Source organism: Arabidopsis thaliana, chromosome 2 (assembly GCF_000001735.4).
Source record: "Arabidopsis thaliana chromosome 2, partial sequence".
NCBI classification, from domain to species: Eukaryota; Viridiplantae; Streptophyta; class Magnoliopsida; order Brassicales; family Brassicaceae; genus Arabidopsis; species Arabidopsis thaliana.
In genome coordinates this window covers 19,427,302-19,448,005 of record NC_003071.7, presented here as the reverse complement: position 1 = coordinate 19,448,005, position 20,704 = coordinate 19,427,302, and the positions used below count along the sequence as shown (strand labels likewise).

General features: G+C 39.6%; 9 protein-coding genes, 1 long non-coding RNA gene and 1 other non-coding gene across 14 annotated transcripts; 4 read left to right on the top strand and 7 right to left on the bottom strand.

The window, feature by feature from the left end:
* Positions 1-363: 363 nt before the first annotated feature.
* Positions 364-1,276, bottom strand: CP12-1 (CP12 domain-containing protein 1). The gene has a single exon (NM_130308.3). It carries the CDS (start codon positions 1,115-1,117, stop codon positions 743-745), a length of 375 nt encoding a protein of 124 aa, NP_566100.2. The 5' UTR covers positions 1,118-1,276; the 3' UTR covers positions 364-742.
* A 364-nt stretch (positions 1,277-1,640) lies between these two features.
* AT2G47390 (Prolyl oligopeptidase family protein) lies at positions 1,641-6,014 on the top strand. The gene is made up of 11 exons (NM_180142.2): positions 1,641-2,059; positions 2,162-3,143; positions 3,238-3,366; positions 3,483-3,782; positions 3,886-4,344; positions 4,454-4,519; positions 4,720-4,780; positions 4,871-5,020; positions 5,122-5,259; positions 5,359-5,651; positions 5,728-6,014. Coding segments are annotated over exons 1-11 (2,886 nt in total). The 5' UTR covers positions 1,641-1,752; the 3' UTR covers positions 5,729-6,014.
* AT2G09895 lies at positions 2,390-2,660 on the bottom strand. The gene has a single exon (NR_140613.1). It is a non-coding gene; the product is annotated as an other RNA (long non-coding RNA).
* On the bottom strand, positions 5,953-7,083 carry AT2G47380 (Cytochrome c oxidase subunit Vc family protein; the record flags this gene model as incomplete). Of its 2 annotated transcripts, none has more annotated exons than NM_130306.3 (2): positions 7,011-7,083; positions 5,953-6,333 (listed from the first exon to the last, which is right to left on the bottom strand). In NM_130306.3, exon 2 carries the CDS (start codon positions 6,310-6,312, stop codon positions 6,118-6,120), a length of 195 nt encoding a protein of 64 aa, NP_182260.1. In that variant the 5' UTR covers positions 6,313-6,333; positions 7,011-7,083. The 2 variants fall into 2 exon arrangements, with proteins under 2 accessions (NP_182260.1, NP_001324866.1); NM_001337259.1 differs by having other exon boundaries at positions 6,118-6,333; positions 6,528-7,051.
* Positions 6,312-7,080, top strand: AT2G09885. Its single transcript, NR_140612.1, has 2 exons — positions 6,312-6,342; positions 7,021-7,080.
* A 435-nt stretch (positions 7,084-7,518) lies between the features above and the next one.
* AT2G47370 (Calcium-dependent phosphotriesterase superfamily protein) lies at positions 7,519-9,055 on the top strand. Of its 2 annotated transcripts, NM_130305.6 has the most exons (3): positions 7,519-8,166; positions 8,246-8,605; positions 8,686-9,055. In NM_130305.6, exons 1-3 carry the CDS (start codon positions 7,725-7,727, stop codon positions 8,874-8,876), a joined length of 993 nt encoding a protein of 330 aa, NP_182259.1. In that variant the 5' UTR covers positions 7,519-7,724; the 3' UTR covers positions 8,877-9,055. The 2 variants fall into 2 exon arrangements, with proteins under 2 accessions (NP_182259.1, NP_001323753.1); NM_001337258.1 differs by having other exon boundaries at positions 7,651-8,166; positions 8,246-9,055.
* Positions 9,056-9,085: 30 nt separating this feature from the next.
* Positions 9,086-10,358, bottom strand: AT2G47360 (uncharacterized protein). Its single transcript, NM_130304.3, has one exon. The coding sequence runs from the start codon at positions 10,184-10,186 to the stop codon at positions 9,275-9,277; it is 912 nt and encodes a 303-aa protein (NP_182258.1). The 5' UTR covers positions 10,187-10,358; the 3' UTR covers positions 9,086-9,274.
* A 103-nt stretch (positions 10,359-10,461) lies between these two features.
* On the bottom strand, positions 10,462-14,281 carry AT2G47350 (HIT zinc finger and PAPA-1-like domain-containing protein). 2 transcript variants are annotated; one of them, NM_130303.3, is made up of 7 exons: positions 13,791-14,281; positions 12,909-13,503; positions 12,020-12,515; positions 11,832-11,932; positions 11,649-11,738; positions 11,429-11,553; positions 10,462-11,099 (listed from the first exon to the last, which is right to left on the bottom strand). In NM_130303.3, exons 2-7 carry the CDS (start codon positions 13,416-13,418, stop codon positions 10,961-10,963), a joined length of 1,461 nt encoding a protein of 486 aa, NP_182257.1. In that variant the 5' UTR covers positions 13,419-13,503; positions 13,791-14,281; the 3' UTR covers positions 10,462-10,960. The 2 variants fall into 2 exon arrangements, with proteins under 2 accessions (NP_182257.1, NP_973707.1); NM_201978.1 differs by having other exon boundaries at positions 10,757-11,099; positions 11,828-11,932; positions 13,791-14,215.
* Positions 14,282-14,849: 568 nt separating this feature from the next.
* On the bottom strand, positions 14,850-15,859 carry AT2G47340 (Plant invertase/pectin methylesterase inhibitor superfamily protein). Its single transcript, NM_130302.3, has one exon. It carries the CDS (start codon positions 15,836-15,838, stop codon positions 14,990-14,992), a length of 849 nt encoding a protein of 282 aa, NP_182256.1. The 5' UTR covers positions 15,839-15,859; the 3' UTR covers positions 14,850-14,989.
* A 325-nt stretch (positions 15,860-16,184) lies between these two features.
* On the top strand, positions 16,185-19,109 carry AT2G47330 (P-loop containing nucleoside triphosphate hydrolases superfamily protein). The gene is made up of 4 exons (NM_130301.5): positions 16,185-16,989; positions 17,076-18,304; positions 18,387-18,787; positions 18,872-19,109. Exons 1-4 carry the CDS (start codon positions 16,389-16,391, stop codon positions 18,921-18,923), a joined length of 2,283 nt encoding a protein of 760 aa, NP_566099.1. The 5' UTR covers positions 16,185-16,388; the 3' UTR covers positions 18,924-19,109.
* Positions 19,073-20,690, bottom strand: AT2G47320 (Cyclophilin-like peptidyl-prolyl cis-trans isomerase family protein). Its single transcript, NM_130300.4, has 7 exons — positions 20,586-20,690; positions 20,144-20,303; positions 20,013-20,052; positions 19,883-19,930; positions 19,707-19,792; positions 19,501-19,629; positions 19,073-19,404 (listed from the first exon to the last, which is right to left on the bottom strand). Exons 2-7 carry the CDS (start codon positions 20,293-20,295, stop codon positions 19,167-19,169), a joined length of 693 nt encoding a protein of 230 aa, NP_182254.1. The 5' UTR covers positions 20,296-20,303; positions 20,586-20,690; the 3' UTR covers positions 19,073-19,166.
* Positions 20,691-20,704: the final 14 nt, after the last annotated feature.

Below are 20,704 nucleotides of genomic sequence, written 5' to 3'. Positions count from 1 at the left end.
AATTTGCAAAATAACACAGAAGAGCATCAAACAAGCACACTCGTATCATTTACTTTAGATTAATCAATTTAATGCTAGAAGATAAACGATTTTGAATTCATTCACTTAACTTCACAAATTTTGTTATCAAACAATAAAATTGTATACATTTCAGGTGTTTTTTTTTTTGTCAAATTATTTAGTTCACTTATTCCTTAATATATTTACTGTTTCTCATCACCTTGAGGCTGGCCACAAACTGGTTCTATTCTATATGTCAAATTTGTACATCGGCCCATGCTTGATAAAGCCCATTACACTGCATCAACATAATTACATGGGCTTGTTTGTTGTTACCCATCTTGTTGAAACCAAAGATTAATTCCCATACCAGCAAGGCAGCAATTTTAAAACCGTCTAAGAAACTCTCGATCAATTCATCTTTCTCTCGGCTCAACGTCGTTTTGACACATACATCTCCACATCCACAAAAAAATAATAAGGAACGTATGCGAGTGACCTAAGATCATCTCAGCCTCATCTAAACTTAATTGAGTTTTTTATTATCAATTTCACGAAACTGCAAATGTAATCGAACCAAACACATTATGAAACATATGTTGTGTATTGTACTATTCATATTCATTTATCACATTACAATCATCAACCAAACCAAAAACACAAACATAACAACAAGGGACAAGAAGAACAAACATTGATCCATACCTAAAGTTTCATAATTCGAACATCAAAAACATATTTTTTAATTATCATAAGTACGACACTCATCAGTCTCAGGATTATCATTGCAATACTCTTCCAAAGGATCGGAGCCACCAGCTTTCTTCTTGTCCCTAGCATGACTCGCCGCCGCACTCAGCTCCTCCACCTCGTCCCAAGCCGCTACACACTCCCCGCTCACCGGATCATCAGCGCATGTCTCCTTAGCTTCTTGTATACTCTTCTCCACCTTCTCCGATATCTCTCCTTCCGATGTAGCCTTAACCACAACCATCCGCTTCATCGAACCGAATTTCCACGGGTAATTCAACCGGACCGGACCTAATACACGAGCCACAGGTCGAACGACCACTCGTGGAGTCGCGACGTTGAGGCCAGCTGCAGCTATGGTTGTCATCGTCGGAGGATTTTGATGGAGGAGAAAAGTTTTTTGATGTGAAGAGATGAAGAAGATAAAATATACTCGTTCACGTTATTAAACTCTGTGAACACAATCCTCTTATCTTCTAAGAACCAAGCATATTTTGCCACGTGTACTTAGATTTTTTCACAAAAAGTAGTATTCTACCAATTTGAGAAACATAAGTTTTTCCCCGGAATATTTATTTTATCAGCCGTTGAACATTTTTTCTTGAAAATTATAGAAGCTTTTTTTTTAATTTTTGACTGAAATAATAAAAATTTGTTATCATTTTCTCTTCTGTAATTTTCATAGACATAAACTTCTCATGAAAAGTAGCATAATAAATTAATAATTACTATATTTTTGAGTATTTCATTTTGTTGAGAAAAAGGGGGAGGACGACTGACTTATAATGGGCCATATTCCAGGAAATAAGCGCTAGTTGGGCCATAGATAAGGCCCACATAAGCAGTGACCACTACCGATATTTTTCCTGATATTTTTTGTTTTCCTGGTTAAAAATACATACAGATACAGTCGTCGTTTTGATTAGTGAACCGTCGAATAGAAAAAGAGAGAATCATTCAGAGCACTTTAAAAAGGTTAAAAAAGTCAAGTATTAAAAAAAGATGATGCGCTTTCATAAAGCTTGTCATCGTTTCTCTCTTTCACCTCTCTGCCATTTATCTCCGCCGTCTCCGTCACCGGCTTCTTCTCTCCTTCTACTTCCCAAGCTTTCCGGATTCTCGACTCTGAGTACACGACGTTGCGTAAGAGTTCGCCGATTCTCCGAAAACCCGTTGACCACTGTCATGGCTTCACGTTCTGCTTCTAGGCTTCGTTCTCTCGCATCTGCCTGTTCTGGAGGTGCTGAAGACGGTGGTGGAACCTCTAATGGCTCCCTATCAGCCTCTGCTACTGCAACTGAAGATGATGGTAACTTGGATTTGAATATTTTTGTGTATAGAGTTACTTGTCACTGGAATTGAAATCTGAGAAATCGTTTTTGATTGTTTGTTTGTGTGTTGAACTATGTAGAATTGGCTATAGGCACTGGATATCGTCTGCCTCCACCTGAGATCAGAGATATTGTAGATGCTCCACCAGTCCCGGCTTTATCATTTTCACCACATAGGGATAAGATATTGTTTCTCAAGCGGAGAGCATTGCCTCCGCTCGCAGATTTAGCTAGACCAGAGGAGAAGCTTGCTGGTGTTCGAATTGATGGATACTGCAATACCAGAAGCAGAATGTCATTCTATACTGGTTTAGGAATCCATCAGTTATTGCCTGATGGTACATTGAGTCCTGAGAAGGAGATCACTGGCATTCCAGATGGTGGTAAGATTAACTTTGTTACATGGTCCAATGACGGTAAGCATCTGGCTTTCAGCATCCGGGTCGATGAGAACGGAAATAGTAGTAAGCCAGTGGTATGGGTAGCTGATGTTGAGACTGGAGTAGCTAGACCATTGTTTAACTCGCAAGATATTTTTCTGAATGCGATTTTTGAGAGTTTTGTTTGGATTGATAATTCCACTTTGTTGGTGAGCACAATCCCTTCATCTCGTGGAGAACCACCAAAGAAACCTTTGGTGCCATCTGGTCCCAAAACTCTGTCAAACGAGACGAAGACTGTTGTCCAAGTTAGAACATTCCAAGATTTGCTTAAGGATGAGTATGATGCTGATTTATTTGACTACTACGCTTCATCACAACTAGTATTGGCTTCTTTGGATGGTACTGTGAAGGAAGTAGGGGTTCCTGCAGTGTATACATCGTTAGACCCTTCGACAGACCATAAGTACTTGTTGGTGTCATCACTTCACAGGCCATATTCCTTCATTGTACCTTGTGGTAGATTTCCAAAGAAGGTGGAAGTCTGGACAACTGATGGTAGATTTGTAAGACAGCTATGTGACTTGCCCTTGGCTGAAGATATCCCCATTGCCTCCAATAGTGTGCGGAAAGGAATGCGTTCAATAAACTGGCGAGCAGACAAGCCTTCAACCCTCTACTGGTATATATTTGAGATTCAAAGTGAATCACATGTAGTACACGTGCCAAAATGGGATTTGGAAGTAATTAATTTACAACTCTTCTGAGATATGTAGGGCAGAAACACAAGATGGAGGTGATGCCAAAATGGAAGTTTCACCGCGTGATATAGTTTATATGCAGTCTGCTGAACCATTGGCAGGAGAAGAACCAGAAGTGTTACACAAGCTCGATCTTCGTTATGGGTAACAACTAAAAACACAGCAGATATTGTAGATTACTTATGCCATCTTATCAACAAACTGACTAACTTCATCAAAGCCTTCTATGTCCTAACATTGATCCGATTTCAATTCTGCAGAGGGATTTCTTGGTGTGATGATACATTAGCTCTGGTTTATGAATCATGGTATAAAACACGACGAACAAGGACGTGGGTTATCTCTCCTGGATCTAACGATGTCAGTCCACGCATCTTGTTTGATAGATCATCGGAAGATGTGTACTCAGACCCTGGCTCAACCATGCTGAGAAGGACCGATGCTGGAACGTATGTAATAGCAAAGATAAAGAAGGAAAATGATGAAGGCACTTATGTATTACTGAACGGAAGTGGGGCTACACCACAAGGGAATGTGCCCTTCCTTGACTTGTTTGACATGTAAGCCCAACCTGACAATGATTTCTCTTTCTTTTGCTTCTCTTTTTGTTTTTATTGCCATTAAGCGATAACAAACTGAATGTTCTGTACAAAATTTATCTAGAAATACAGGCAACAAAGAACGAATCTGGGAGAGCGACAAGGAAAAGTATTTCGAGACAGTTGTTGCCTTGATGTCTGACCAAAAAGAAGGGGATTTAAAAATGGAGGAGCTGAAAATTCTGACATCAAAGGAGTCTAAAACAGAAAACACCCAATATTCTCTCCAACTTTGGCCTGATAGGAAAGTGCAACAGATTACAAACTTTCCTCATCCGTATCCGCAATTGGCTTCGTTACAGAAAGAGATGATCAGGTATCAACGGAAAGACGGGGTTCAACTTACTGCAACACTATACCTACCACCAGGCTATGATCCATCAAAAGACGGTCCTCTTCCTTGTCTGTTTTGGTCTTATCCTGGTGAATTCAAGAGTAAAGATGCTGCTGGTCAAGTCCGTGGCTCGCCAAATGAATTTGCAGGCATTGGATCAACTTCTGCCCTTCTTTGGCTTGCTAGAAGGTTTAGCATTGATACTGTTTTTTGCTGTTTCAGTGTGCCGGGGTCTATATCACTGAGCTTGTTGATCGAGTGTTAGCTTATACCATCTGGATTTGTCTGCACTGTGCAGGTTTGCTATATTATCTGGACCTACTATACCTATAATTGGTGAAGGTGATGAAGAGGCTAATGATAGGTAAAGTGATATTTACTTTCGTAAAGCTTGTTGCTAGAACATAGAAACCAGTGATATCGTCTTGGTTAAAGATTTCCTTCCTATAAGCATAAGCAAACTAATTAAGTGGGAACTTGTGACATCAAACCATGTAAGTTTCAGATCTGAGATGTGCTTGAGCTTGACAGATTCTAATGTGAACAACTGAAAAAAAAAATCAGGTATGTAGAGCAACTGGTGGCAAGTGCCGAAGCTGCTGTAGAGGAAGTCGTCAGGCGTGGAGTAAGCATTGCTTTATCCTAAATCCATCACCTCGGTATTGTATGAAACCCAACAGTTTTGAAACTTACTATTGTTTGTTCTTTTTTCAAGGTGGCTGATCGAAGCAAAATTGCAGTTGGGGGACACTCCTATGGAGCTTTTATGACTGCAAATCTTCTTGCTCATGCTCCTCATCTTTTCGCCTGCGGGATTGCCAGATCTGGGGCTTACAACAGAACACTCACGCCCTTTGGTTTCCAGGTGCCAAGACCAATTGTCTTTCTCCTCTCATTCTCTGCATTTTGATAGTTAATTTACTTCGCTTTTTTGGTTATTCTTTAACTATGCCTGTAAATTTTCAGAACGAGGACCGAACTCTGTGGGAAGCCACTAACGTCTATGTAGAGATGAGCCCATTCATGTCTGCTAATAAAATCAAGAAGCCAATCTTACTTATTCATGGTGAAGAAGACAATAACCCAGGAACTCTAACAATGCAGGTTACTTCATTGATATCACTTGAAAGGATTGGTTCACACCAAGTTATCACTGGATTGGTTCTCTCTAACTGTATTCATTTCACTTACTTTGTATAACAGTCAGACCGATTCTTCAATGCACTAAAAGGCCACGGCGCTCTTTGCCGTCTTGTTGTTCTTCCTCACGAGAGCCACGGGTACTCAGCACGGGAAAGCATTATGCACGTTCTCTGGGAAACTGACCGTTGGCTTCAAAAATACTGTGTTCCAAACACATCAGATGCAGATACAAGTCCCGACCAGTCCAAAGAAGGGTCAGATTCTGCAGACAAAGTATCCACAGGCACAGGTGGTGGTAATCCGGAGTTTGGTGAGCATGAAGTTCACTCCAAGCTCAGGAGATCACTTCTCTGGTAAACTCTCTCACCACCATTCCCAAACAGAAAACAAAACCACAAGAATTCTCACATTTGATTATACTTTTTTCAGAGTTCCCAAAAGTGGTTCACTAGCCACATGCAGCATGCGAGTGCACTTGCAGAAACAGAGAGCACAAAAAAAGGCAGATGCAACACAAACTTATTTTTCATACAAAACATTGATTCATAATAATATGAAAAAAAGTTTTTGAATTACTTGAAATGCTGGAAACACTCTTTCAAGTGCAAAACTTCGATCAATAAGTTTCATAAATATTCACCTTTTGTAATTTCTCGAAACAAAACAAAAGAGATTATGTCTGAATGAACATCACATCTGAATTTGTTACAAATCCCATTCTCAGATTTGTTTATTTCTTAAGAACCCAACAAAAAAAAGAAAAAAAAGACAGAAATGGAAATCAAACAATCTTCAGGAACCAGTTATTGAGCGGCTTAATTACTCTTCAGCAGCTACAACACTGATCTCACCTCTCTCAAGCAAGTCATAGAAAGTTCTGGTTTTCCTCTGTTCGTTCCAATGGTGCATCTTCCAAAGACCACCAGCAGCTAAACCGAGTGCCAAACCGATAAATAACTCCTTGACAACGCTAGGCCCTTTCAATGTCGCATGTGCAACCTTGTGTCCTGCCATCTCTTCTTTCTTCTTCTCAACCTACCAAAAGTAACAAATGTAACTCACTACCAACTCGAAAGATTGGATCTTTTTTGCATCAAGCATAACCACAAATCAGAAATGTATTGATACTACATATATACAAGCATGACCCGTTATAAAGAATAACCCCAAAAACCCAACATGAATCAGTCCTAACAAACAAAAGCTAGAAATGTAATGACCATATAAACCTGTGCTTAAGATATGAACTCCATCTATATACTGCCAATGGATTTTCCTATCTTGAGGCAATTAGTGATTTGTATGACTGGAAGATCGAAAAACTTACAATTCAATATCAATGACATAAACTAGCAATCTACAGCCCAATCTATAAATTGACATCCTTCAATCGATTAAAAAAAAAAAAAAAAAACAGCCTAATATCCAGAATCCGCATAACGAAAGTTTAAAAATCTTCCCTCGAACGAAAATGATAAACGTTCATTACTACAAAACCATAAAGCTTGAAATTCTTTCCCACAAGAGAAATCAGATAGAGGAACGATGGATCCCGATCCATGAGATCGACGCAATAAGAAGAAGGGGCATTGATGCGAATCGGTTAAATCAAAAATCACTCGTTAATTTCTATCTAGAAGAACAATCGAAACAAACTAGCAAATCTAGAAATCAAAAGAAAAGGAGAGAGAGAGATGAGTCTGGGGATTTACCAAGTCGGAGTGTGGAGGTGTAGACGACGACCGGAACGAATGAAGACGAGGATTCAGGTGTGCGCAAGAGATTAATCAATTTAATTTAGTCACTCTCATGGATCATACATTTTCTCTGTCAACCTATTGGGCTAACATCTGAGACCGGCCCATTACTGTTCAACTCCAGTCAATTTTGTCTAAAAATAATAATATCATCAAAATTTCAAAACACCTAACATTTGATGCGACCCAAAGAAAGCAAAACCACAAATTATTATATTGACAGAAATTAATTCTAATAAATAAGAAAACACGATACAACTATATTAAAAAAAAACGTGTCAAATTGAATATTTTCTCAACTGTATGAAGTAAATGGCCCAAATGATATTTTCAGCTCACCTAATATATAACCAACTTGTGAATTTAAAGCTTCAACGGAAATAGTATAGGGCATTAAATTGGTAAAAAGGTACAAACATGAAACAACAGTAATCAAAAATACAAAATGTAACTATTCGTATTGAATTCTGGACACAGATTCTGGGCCCAATGATACATTCAACGGGCCGCCAAAACTAGTGCAAGGTTGTATGTGCATCTAAGTAAGTGGGCCCCATATTTTCCAAATGTTCGCTCACCAACCAAACTCTCTCTGTATCTATTCCACACTTTCTTAAGGTGGTCTTCCTCGCACCCAATTTATTACTCTCTATAACTGTCTTTTTCAAAATGTCGCCGTCCTGCTGCTCCGGCAAATACTCCGTCGCTCTCTTCTTCTTCATTCTCTCCGCCGTTCCAATAGCTTATATTATCTCTTCAGAGAAAGCTGTTCCTTCCACGCACGTCATCTCTTACCACAGCTCCGGCTTCCTCCGCGAGTGCGCCAAATGGGACGACGTTGGTCGGAGATTCCTCGTTTCCTACATGGACGGCGGCGGCGGTATCGGCGAGCTTGTTCCTACTAAAGATTCCGACGACGTTCTTAAGGAAGTCACTTTGGTCAAAGACGTTGACCTCGCCGGTAACTCTTCCAACGGATTTGTCATCGACCGCCACCGAAACCGTCTCCTCCTCGCTGTCGGCGATTTGCTTGGAAATCGTTATAGTGCTTTAGTGGCCTATGATTTGTCCACGTGGCGTCGTCTCTTCCTCACAGTGCTTAGCAGCCATAGTAAGCTCTCTGTAGTTTCTCTGCTTATGTCTCTCTAATCATTTGTTGGTTAAGCAAACAAATGATTTAAGCAATGTAGGTAAAGAGATAACATACGCAGACGATGTAGCTGTTGATACACAAGGAAATGCTTATGTATCTGATGCAAAAGGAGGTAAAATATGGGTTGTTGATGTCAATGGAAAGCTAGTGTACACCATTAGAAGCCCTCTCTTCACTACACCTGGTTGGTATAATAACTTTGTCTCTCTTAACGGCATTGTTTATCACCCGGAGGGGTTCCTTATCGTCATCCACACTTTCTCCGGTTTCTTATACAAAATCGATGTAACCAATGGGGATGTTAGTAGTAAAGTCACTGTTATTGACGTTTCTGGTGGGTCTTTGAGGTTTGGTGATGGGCTTGAGTTCTTGTCTCCAACCAAGATTGTTGTTGCAGGTAATGGTAGTTATTCTTTAGTACAGTTTTGATTTTTAAAGTTCTACCAATGACTGTAGACTATTTGTGAGTGTTTTCAGGTAGCCCGTCTTCGAAACTGGTAGAGAGTTCAGACGGGTGGCGGACGGCTTCTGTGACGGGTTGGTTCAGCAGCGGTATGGTTCATCGGTTAGTCTCGTCGGCTACTGTTAAAGAAGGAAGAGTTTATCTTAATCACATTGTTGGGTTTGGGTCTAAGAAGAGACACATACTTGTGGAAGCTGTGTTTTAGACTCTTTATTTGTAGTAGTAGTAATCTCTTTTTAAGTTCTGGTAGTAATACATTCTTTATGATTCTACTCAAATCTGATGTAGAGCTTGTCTTTGTCAAATCTCTTTTAATCTATTAGATAATCATTCATTATAAGATCTGAACATCATTCTAATTACAAATAGTCTGATTTTTCATTTATTATGACATACAACGATTTTTAAAGCCTTGGAATTTGAACTTCGTTTTGGTGTAAGAACTTCAACCAAATTTGTCATAGACTAAAATAAATTATGAATTTGTATATAAATTGGAATCGTCAATTTTGCTAGAGATCTTTTAACGCATAGACTATACGTTTGATACAAAATTTTGCATAAAACTTTCAAATAATTTGAATTTGACAACTGTTCTGTTACTTACACTTTATTGTCACCTTGATCATCAAAATGAAGAGTAGAAGAAGCAGTAGGAATTCCACGTGGATTTCTTCTTCTACTACCTTGTTCGAAAAGCAAAATCATCCCAAACCACAAAGACCCTTTAATGATCCTAACCATACCAATCGTCACAACCATATAATATAGCCACCAATTCACAAAATCAACTGTTCCCACATCAAAACTAACGTTGACATTACCATCAATTGGTAATAACAACAACAATGCTCTTTTAGCCTCTGCCACACCAACCAAAGCCTCTACTTCATCTCGAAGCTTCCACCACCACAAGGTCCCACAGCTAACGGCCAAAGCCACCCTCTCCACCACCGTCTCTTCTCTTCGTTGACCGTCTTCTCCTCCTAACAACGTGTTATCCACCACCGGTCTCACGATCACTCGATACCACAGAAGCATCACCTCATGAAGACCAAAGAAAAACACAAGCCTGCTCAAGAAATTGCGTTCGCTTCCGATGATTAAACCGTTGGAGATCGTTGTTTCGAGGCCTATACCGACGGAGATTTGAACAAGGAAGAGTGTAAGCCACGCGATGCTGACATGTGGATAAAAGGCAATCGAATGCTTTGGATCTGTAGCTGTGATCTTTGTGGTTAAGCCAAGAACTAGAGTGTAAACGCTTATTGACGAAACGACAGCGTATACGATCGCCGGATTCGCGCGAAGAAACAGAGAGAAGACGAAGAATGATGACTCTGTTTGCGGCTGAGATTTGGTTAAGGAGAAGAGGAAAGAAGCTGAAGAGAGACGACTAAGGAGGAGGAAAGAGAGAGGAAGGAGAAGGCTGAGGAGAGTTGTTGTCACCAGCCGGAAAGGCTTAACCACCAGCTGCTCCGCCTCTTTCCGCCACTTTCCGCCGGCGAAACTCATCTTAATCTAAGGTGGAGGAATTGTTGTGAAGTTAAGAAACATAAAAGAAAGTTATTTATATGTTTTATTATAAGAGAAAATGAAGGTTTATGTTTGAAGGAAAGATGAAGGAGTGGGTGCCATGTCTATAGTTTCAAGTTAGGTTTGATGAAAAAGAATCATTCATGTAAACAGAATTAAATACATTTTGTTAGAGGAAATTATAGTATTAAACAACACACGCATAACAAGGTTACTTGATTATTAAAACAGATAGAAGAGTGATGAGAAATCATTGCCTTTATTCTTTCCAAGTAATTTAAGTTTCATTTGTCCCTAATACAAATTGTCAACTGCAAAAACAATTATGGAGAAGGAACGATAATGTTAAGAAATCATAAGTGGAGAGACGCAAACACACAGCTCAGAAACGACGACGTACTGGTGGTAATCCATGATGATGCACTTGCTTGCTTCCAATAATAGAGCATTTCGTATCATGTCTTAGAAAACAAATGTATCCCTTTTATTATTTAAATCTAGGAGAGATAGCCGTTGAAGATTTGTATATAAGAACGGCTATGATGTGATGGTTTGGTGAAAAAGCCAATGGACGGCCACGATCTCGTCACAAAGGAAAAGGGGAGAAAAACAATATCTAGTCAAAATGATCAGACAAGTCTAAAAGCAAAGTACTAAACAATTGTTTTCTGTAGTTCTGTACCATCAATAAAATCAGGTAAGGAAGCTAAGTTCTTCTTCTCATTTCCATCAAAAAAATCATATCAATATCTCTTAAGGAGGTGCAATCTGTTGCCCCTGAACCGCTTTGTAGCATTTGAGACTGCATAGAGGAACTTTAGTCTTCGAGTCACGATACTTGTAAGGATTGGTGCACGATGGACCCACACAATTTTCCCGCGGAGGAGGATAACTGCAGATAAAGATAGTACTTGACATTGTTATCATAAGATTTCAAATCGTAAAATTCCTTTAGACTTTTTGAATGTAGAACACCACCAACAGACCAAAAGAATAATGGGTAGAAACTGAATCCTAGAGCATTCCTTAAATTTTACCACATCCAAAACAGTTGAAGCATTCTCTACTATTTATACTGGCTCAATAACATAGCAAGTGTAGGATTAAGGATTGTTCACATTAACCAGACCCAATCAGCTACGAGATTAAGGGACATTGAATTATGAATTGGTCTGATTCCACAAACAGAGATTGAGAGAGAAGGAAAAGAGTATAGCATACCCTGATGGTTTGGGATCGAACAGGCTAGGCACTTTGTCAATGGGAAATGAAACAGTGGTTCCATTAGGACCCATTATTGTTCTGATGCAGCACGTTGAGGCTCTCTCCTCTTGTGCAGCCTTCTCCTGCAAACGCATGTCACTTTTTATCAGCATCTCATTTTGACTAAGAAAGAATACATTAGCAATAGGTGGTTTATCGTGTGCTTAAATCCCAATACCTGAGCCAAATCATCAAGTCGTTTTTTTATTTTGTCTCCACGCTTCTTCCTGCTCGAATCTTGACCTAGAATTTTTTTAATGGCCCCTTCCTTTGAAAACAAAACCAAGATCATCCTCTCGTGATCAGCCAATTTGTTAATGCGTATAGCACAATGGAGAAAGAAAAAGAAAAACACACCAACCTCAGACTCCCTTGCAGCTTTCTCAATCTGAACTTTTCGCCTTTGAGCAGCTTCTGCCTTCTTCAATTGCTGCTCCATTTCTGAAAGAGTCTCCTTTTTCCCTATTTGTCAACACAAGTTACCACAATACATTATGACCCCTAATTGCTAAAGATTTATGTGGCAGTAGCAAAGGATTAAAATCTTACTTCTAGATGTAGGAGGTAATCCATCTGAAAAATCAATCGCGCTGGATCTGCCAGAAGCAAGGGCTCGCTGACGACTAGTCATGGTTGATTCCCTCTTATTATCATTACCAATCTCTTTTTCATCAGACGCCGTTTCAATTTCCTCCGCACAATCCATGTCTTCGGACGCCTGTTCGGACACAGCTTTCTTCTTGCCGGAATTTTCTCCATTTGTAATCCCAGATGGCGTCAACTGCTTCCTTCCAGACTCAGTATCCTCATTACACACAGAGACTCTCTTATATTTCAACTTTTCCAAATACCGGATCTCATCATCGCTGTCGTCATCGCTATCGAAAACTCGTTTCTTTGGGGCTCGTTTGCTCTTGCGAACCAAGCCAGATGGTTCCTCTTGTTTTCTCCTCCCTGTCATAGATCCGTCTATCTCAGCATCCCAAGTAACTCCTTCAAGATCAGCCTTCTTATCTAGAGGGGAATTACAATCTTCTGAACTTTCCTGCAATTAAATAAAATTTAATGTAAGAAGATATCAAAGTTGACAGAATCTAAACTGTCAAGAAAGCTCTTCATCACAGAAATTAAGACACGATTAAATCCTCTCCACTGGAGCACCAACGCGAAATGCATAAGAAAACATTTTCAGATTCCTGTCCATAAACAGTAAACATTTACTAATTTGAGCCCAAGCCTTGGATCATAGACTAATTATACCTAACTCTGGTCTCCAACCGCGGGGAGATTATGGGCCGTAAGGCCCGAAAAGAGCGTAGCATTTACCGAAAAAGATACTCAATGCAATAGGATGATACAAAGTACTATAAATCTTATCGGATGCGATACAATTCAACAACTTAAGCATTGTCAATATATCCACATTAAGACAATTCACCTGTAAATCATGGTTGGAGCGAATAGTATCAGTCACTGGTTTTGAAGACTTTCTAGATGAACCATTAGCATGAACTAGCCGGCTCACACCACCAATCTTAAGCTTCATTCTCTTTGTTTCTCCCTCTAATTCACCCGAATCAGTTCCCTTTCCATTGATCATGCCGTTACCTTCAACTTCCCGGCTAGGGTATTTCGAGCTGGCAGGTGCAAGAACACCTTCAGTCGAACGCTTATTTCTATTGATAATCTCTCTCCGCCTAAAATCATTGTTTCCTCTTTCAGATTCTGCTATAGATTCAGCCCTCGATATACAATGGCTAAGACTAAACTCTTTCCTTCTAGGGTTAGTATCAAAAGCAGGTATATCATCACTCGAGATCTTGCTGAAACGATCTGAAGATGTTAAAACACTGGATCCCTCAGGGCGAGGACGACGACAAGTGAGGCTACGTTTCTTCCTGACAGTATTCGTCATACCATCACAATAAGCTACACCATTATCTTCCATTGTAGAGCATATATAGGCATAGAAACGCTCTTCGCTCTTAACAGATTACTTAACTGATGAACTGAGAACTCCCCAATCTCCAATACTGAGAAACAAAACATGTAGAATCATTACACCAATTAAGCAAACAGAGATTGTCAATTTGAAATCCAACGAGTGCATCATCAGAATCTCAGATCAATCAATTGAACATACAAACAAGCACTAAACTTTCCTAGAGATAGCGGATCCACAACTCTATACGAATTGAAACCAACACTAAAACGATCGAATCGAAGATTAAACCAACACAGAAAAATACAAACTTTAAACAATACGATCATCAACAGGACATAACCAAAACCAAGTCAAGAGAGAAGCCACGAAGAATACCTTGATTGCTCAGCAAAGACGAATTGAGAGAATCGAGAAGACGACGACGACGATGATGATAAGAAGAATCGTTGGGAAAAAGGGAGAATTGAAGCAAGGAAGAATTAGGGTTAGGGGAAGAATTGGGAATAAAAAGAATTAAGAAGAAGAAAGCGTAAGAAGACAAGTAGTAAAGAGGTGAGAGACTTATTATCTCCTCCTTCACCATTTTTTGCTATTTCGACACCAACAACCCACACACAAAAAAAAATATACCAAAAAAAAAAGAAGCTCAAAGAACCCTTTTTTATCGCTCTTCTTCGACAGCTAGAATCGGTGAGCCGACTCAGAGCATAAACTCGCTTTCCTTTTTTATCGGTTTTTGCTAATCCCTCTTCTCTACTCTCATCTATCTCTCTCGTTTGTTTCTTTTTTTTTCTTCTGCTGCGTTGGTTTTGTTTAGACATGCCGATGCAGCGCATGTTAAGAAGATGCACATCAGTGTATGTTAGCCCATGCCCCTTTCTGTCATGTCACAAAAAGACACGTGTGGTTTTTCTTCTCACGTGACGCCGATGTTCTGATTAGTTCTGATGTTATTAAGAAGATGCATAACAAAATCAAAGAAAAATTAATTGAACTTACTATTTTTATTAATATTATAAATGAATTTAATTGAGCCGTTATGACAAAACGACGGTGTTTTATTGTTATAGTGAACGTTGTCATTTTTAATTAACAAATATATTAACAAAAAATTAATCTTTTTAATAATAGGATATGTTATCCCACTTAACTATATGCCTAATATTGCGAGGTTATAGTATTTATTTAGATAATCAACGAAAGTTTAGTATTTATTTGGAAAATCGATATAAGTTTCATATTTATTTTGTTTCATCGAAGATTTAAATCAACGTTTTCAATAAGTTGAAGATTTTTGTGACATTTTTCCCAAAATCAACTGTATTTAAATCTTTCAAATGATGTTTATTATGTGAAAGCTTATGATTAATCCAACAAATTAGTTAAAATTTGGTATCTAATTCATGTTAAGAATTTATCAGTGATTTCTTACCGCTTAATTGGCTAACTTTAGCTAAAGTGGCAAAAGGACTGATGTATATAAGTTGATAAAAAAATGGATGTATATATACATAACATAATATAAATTTCAAACTTCGAAACATTTTTTTGAAAAGTTCATATGATAAGTGGATCTAACGGTTCTGGACCTTTTGAGACATGGCCAAAACGTTGCTACAAAGCTTCTTCATAAGATCATCAAGAGACGCCGTCGGCGAATCAACATCAGGAATATCCACGAAATTATCAGAACAAGTCGACACATCGGAGATGGCTGCACTCAATACCGAATCCAATCTCCCGTAATCTCCCTCCTCCATGGCCATCTTCGCATCTTCAAGACCTGAGATCAACGAATCGTAATTCTCGACGCAAACACTCATCGCCTCTTTCACCGGCATCGGCGTTTTCCTATCTTCCACCACACGTTTCGCGTAATCCAAAGTCGCGTTCGCTTTTTTTAACAGAGATTCAGCTTCCATTCGCATCACATCCTTAGGAGCAATTCCTCCGTCTCCTCCTTCTCCTTCTGCTTGTTTCTGTAGATCCGGGAGAATCGCGGCGATGCATTCGTTGTTGTAGTCTGTGTTTTTGCAGAGATCTTTCGCCGTCGTGTCGATTTTCATTGACGAGAAATCGAATTTGTTTATATGTTCAAATTTAGGAGCTAGATCAGCTATGTTTGTGACAGAGTCGAAGTTGATGTCTATGTCTTCTTGGGATGGTCCGGGTGCGGAGACTGCCGCCGTGGGAGCTAAATTAGATCCGGTGTTAATGTCTTCAGAGGTGGGGGATGGTGCGGAGGCTGGGACGACCGAGATTGATGATACGGGTGGTTCGATGAGCGAAGGGTCAGGTGAGGAAGCAGGGACTTGGGATGTCTCTTCTACTGAACGGCCGGTGGCGTGGACGTTGGATACGCCGGAGAATGTATAACAACAAACAGTAACTCCGATGAGGATAATTGCTTTGTATGGCTCCATTTTCTTAACAAAAGTTTTTTTAATTAACTGGTGATGATTAAGAATTTAAAAGGTACACAACACAATTATTAACTATATATATTGACTGGTTTTAAATGTGTCAAAATTTTGGAAAAGCTAAATTACATGAGAGGTTTTAAAAAGGTGCGCTCATTTTTGCTCAAAACCCAAAATTAAACCCTATAATTATTCTTACTAGTAAAACCATTAATAATGCATAAAAATTATCTTATCTGATCTAATTATTACATGTTATAATCCATAAATGTTACAAAGAAAAAACACTAATCCACTAATTGGGTGGTTTTACAAAAATTGACCCTTAGAAAAAAAAAAAAAAAATGCTAAACAAAGGCCCACTAGAGGCCCAAATGTATAGACGATGACAAGTCGGTGAACCGGGAAAATAATTTTACTTGAGATTGTTTCCTTCCTCTCCGATTTTACATACCACCGGGAAAAAACACGAAGCCCTAAATTTCGTCGTAATTGGCAACAGTTAAGCTCTTTGCTAAAAGCTCTAGCTGAGAAGCGAAATTCGAAGTGAAGAATGTCTAATCGCAAATTCGGAATGGAAGGATTCGGCATTAATCGGCAAACTAGCTACAGTTTCGAGCGATCTCAAGCACCGCAACGTCTCTACGTCCCTCCCTCGTCTCGCGGCGGAGACAACTCCGAAGATGCCGATCTTGATAACATTGATTACATGGAAAACGAAGAAGCTGAGGAAGATATTGAGGAAGGCGGTTCTGCTGCGGCTAGCGGTGGCGAGGTTGATGAGATCGATCCATTAGATGCTTTTATGGAGGGAATTCACCAGGAGATGAAATCTGCTCCACCTCCTAAGCCAAAGGAGAAACTAGAGAGGTACAAGGACGACGATGACGATCCTGTTGAGAGTTACCTCAAGGCCAAGAAGGATTTGGGCCTGACACTAGCCGCCGATGCACTTAACGCCGGTTATAACTCCGACGAGGAGGTGTATGCTGCAGCTAAGGCGGTCGATGCAGGGATGCTAGATTATGATTCCGATGATAATCCGATTGTTGTGGATAAAAGGAAGATTGAGCCTATTACAGCTCTGGATCATAGCTCCATCGATTATGAACCTATTAATAAGGACTTTTACGAGGAGCTAGAATCAATATCAGGCAAGTTTCTCTATTCGTTAAATTAACTTGCTTTAATATATAGTTGTTAGGTGTTGCATCTAAAGTGTTTAAATTTCTTAATCCAGGAATGACTGAGCAAGAAACCACGGATTACCGTCAGAGATTAGGGATTCGGGTCTCGGGTTTTGATGTTCATAGGCCAGTTAAGACCTTTGAGGATTGTGGATTTTCCTCACAGATTATGAGTGCTATCAAAAAGCAAGCTTATGAAAAACCTACAGCAATCCAATGTCAGGCTTTACCTATTGTGTTGTCTGGTCGAGATGTTATTGGCATAGCCAAAACTGGTTCAGGTAAGACTGCAGCGTTTGTTCTTCCAATGATTGTTCATATTATGGATCAGCCTGAACTTCAGAGAGATGAAGGTCCAATTGGTGTCATATGTGCTCCAACCAGAGAATTGGCTCATCAAATCTTCTTGGAAGCCAAGAAATTTTCGAAAGCATATGGCTTACGAGTCTCTGCTGTGTATGGTGGAATGTCTAAACATGAACAGTTTAAGGAACTCAAGGCAGGATGCGAAATAGTTGTTGCTACTCCTGGAAGGTTGATAGACATGCTGAAGATGAAGGCTTTGACAATGATGAGAGCCAGTTATTTGGTTCTTGATGAGGCAGATCGGATGTTTGACCTTGGCTTTGAGCCACAAGTAAGGTCTATTGTTGGCCAGATTCGTCCTGATCGCCAGACTTTACTATTTTCAGCCACTATGCCTTGGAAAGTTGAAAAGTTAGCTAGGGAAATCCTTTCAGATCCTATTAGAGTCACAGTTGGTGAAGTGGGGATGGCCAATGAAGATATTACGCAGGTTGTCAATGTCATACCTTCTGATGCTGAAAAACTTCCCTGGCTACTTGAAAAGCTCCCTGGAATGATTGATGAGGGTGACGTATTAGTGTTTGCATCTAAAAAGGCCACTGTTGATGAGATTGAAGCTCAACTTACTCTAAATTCCTTCAAAGTTGCTGCTCTTCACGGTGATAAAGACCAAGCATCACGAATGGAAACTCTGCAGAAGTTCAAATCTGGAGTTCACCATGTGCTGATTGCCACTGATGTTGCTGCCCGAGGTCTTGACATCAAATCGCTTAAGACAGTGGTTAACTATGACATCGCAAAAGATATGGACATGCATGTACATCGTATTGGTAGAACAGGCCGTGCCGGTGACAGAGATGGGGTTGCCTACACACTTGTTACGCAGAGAGAGGCTAGATTTGCTGGTGAATTGGTAAACAGTCTGGTTGCTGCTGGTCAAAATGTGCCTCCAGAACTCACAGATCTTGCCATGAAGGTAATTACAACTCCTTCTTTCTTGTATCTTCCAGATTGTTCATTCTACTAACTCCTCAAATTTTACCTTTGTAAATCAATAGGATGGACGATTCAAGTCCAAGCGTGACGGGAGAAAAGGAGGTAAGAAAGGCCGAGGAGGAGGTGGTGGAAACAAAGGAGTACGTGGAGTTGATTTTGGTCTTGGTATTGGATTTAGCTCGGAATCTAGTAGGACACCTTCTTCTAAAGCTGCACCAAGTAGAAGTGGGGCAATCAATTCAGTGAGAACTGGAGTAATGGCCCAATTCAAGAATAGTTTTGTCGCTGCAACGCCATCAAATCCACAAAACCAAGCTTATCCAAACAAGAGACCATCCCTAATGGGCTTTGTCTCAGGTGGTACTATTGGTGGAGACATGGGTAGAACTCAGAGTCAAGCTCCCCCAGTAGCACCTACTCAAAACGCCTCATCACACAACTCCAGCCAGAATCACTCACAGAGGTTTGATTCCTTTTAGCTTCACTATTTTGTTTAAGTTGTAACATATATAGTAACAGTATTGACCTGTTTCTCTTACTGTTGCAGTTCTGAGAATCGGCCTAGAGAGAGGAAGAGAAGATCTGGTTGGGATAATTGAGTGAGCCACGTTTTGCATGATGATAGTGGAAGTGTTTTGCACAACAATGTAATGAATGTTGTATAATTTGTTTTATCCTTTCCCGTTTCAGCCTTTGAATATATAAATTTTCCATTTCTTGTTAGGATCTAATTCTTCGTATGAGACATGATATGGAAAATAGATGATAAAAAGGGTTTCAAATTCACAAGAAAAATCACTTGAGTTTCATACAAGAGAGAGAGACAAGAAGTAAAAAAGCTTTTACATGTCTTGAAGCAAAGTGACGGACATGATCTCTATTGGCGACTTTGGTTGATACTGATCATCTGTCTCAACCTCTTCGATCTCCTGAACAACGTCTTGTCCTTTAGAAACTCGACCAAAGACAGTCAATTTCTCGTTCAGATCTTTGATCTGAGCAGACACAATGAAGAACTCGAATCCTCCTTGCTCGTTTTTAGCTTTAGGAGTTCCCACCATGAATTCTTCATGTTTCAAACTGATCAAGACAGATACAGAAAGAGTTTCCATAATCAGCTTAATCCGAGCTTCTTTTTTACACATTTCCTTCCTATCAATTCATGTGTGTACCAACCTGGTATCAATGTTCTTTCTGTCGAGTGCCCAATCTTTGACAGCATCGAACTCCGCAGAGTCACCGGCTTGAATCACAAAATGCTTTACAACTCGACTGAATAAGAAACCTTTGAAATACCCATCTTGACTGCACAAGACAGAGTTTAGGCAAGAATTAAGTAAAAAAAGGCAAACATGTTGTGGACCAGAAAAAGATTTGCTTACCAGAATTTCATGAACTGGTCAACCACATTGGGAGCAGTATCCTTGAAGAGTTCAATGGTCACTGAACCTTTGCCCGTATCTAAGGTCTAGCGATCAAGAGAGAAAGCTAAAGTCTAGGAAACAAAGAAAAGAAAACACCAAACTGAAAAAAAAACATATGTGAGATTAAAACTCACAGCAAACCGCGGAAGATCAACATTCTTCATTCCAGGGAAGGCTGCATCCTACACAGGACAATCATATATATTCCCATCAAACCAAAGCTGAGAAGCTAAAGCAGTAATAAGGCGCATAGAGAGGCATTACCTCAAGAACTGATCTACCATTGTGCGTTGGGATCTCAGATCTGAAGAAATATTCACAACCAAAAAACTAACAGATGCTAAACATTGGGATAAAAGAAAAAATCACAATTTGATAAAGAGAAAGTGAGGAACCTGTGAGTCCAACGTCTGTAAGCAGAGAAGAGAACAAAGACAAGCAAAAGCACAGCCAAAGTGTAAATGACGATGTTGGTTATGCTTATCCGAGACGGTCCTTTCTTCTTCTTGCTTTGCTGCAACAATGCTTGAGGTTTGATCTTCGCCATTACTTACTCTGAAGACAATGAACAGTTAAGAAGACCAATCAAAATCAATTACGAATCAAACACAAAAGCATCAGATTCGGCAAAACAAAAGCATTTAGCTTCTGCAGAATATCAAATCTATATGGAATTCGAGATCGAGAGATATATCTTTCACTGATCTAGACATGGGACGAACAAAGTAAGATTTGACGAGATTCGAAAAGAAAAACACAACATAGATCAATCCAGAGTTGTTCAAGCACAAAGACTCAAAATCGAATTCTGGAAACTAAAATCAAGCAAAGACTAACCTCTTTGGTCTTCTTCTTCTTCTTCCTTGCAAGTGAGTGATTTGATTTCTTTGTTCTGCGAATCTATTTCGTCTTTAAATGGAAGAAGATGACTGACGATGTAACTCTCTCACTCACAG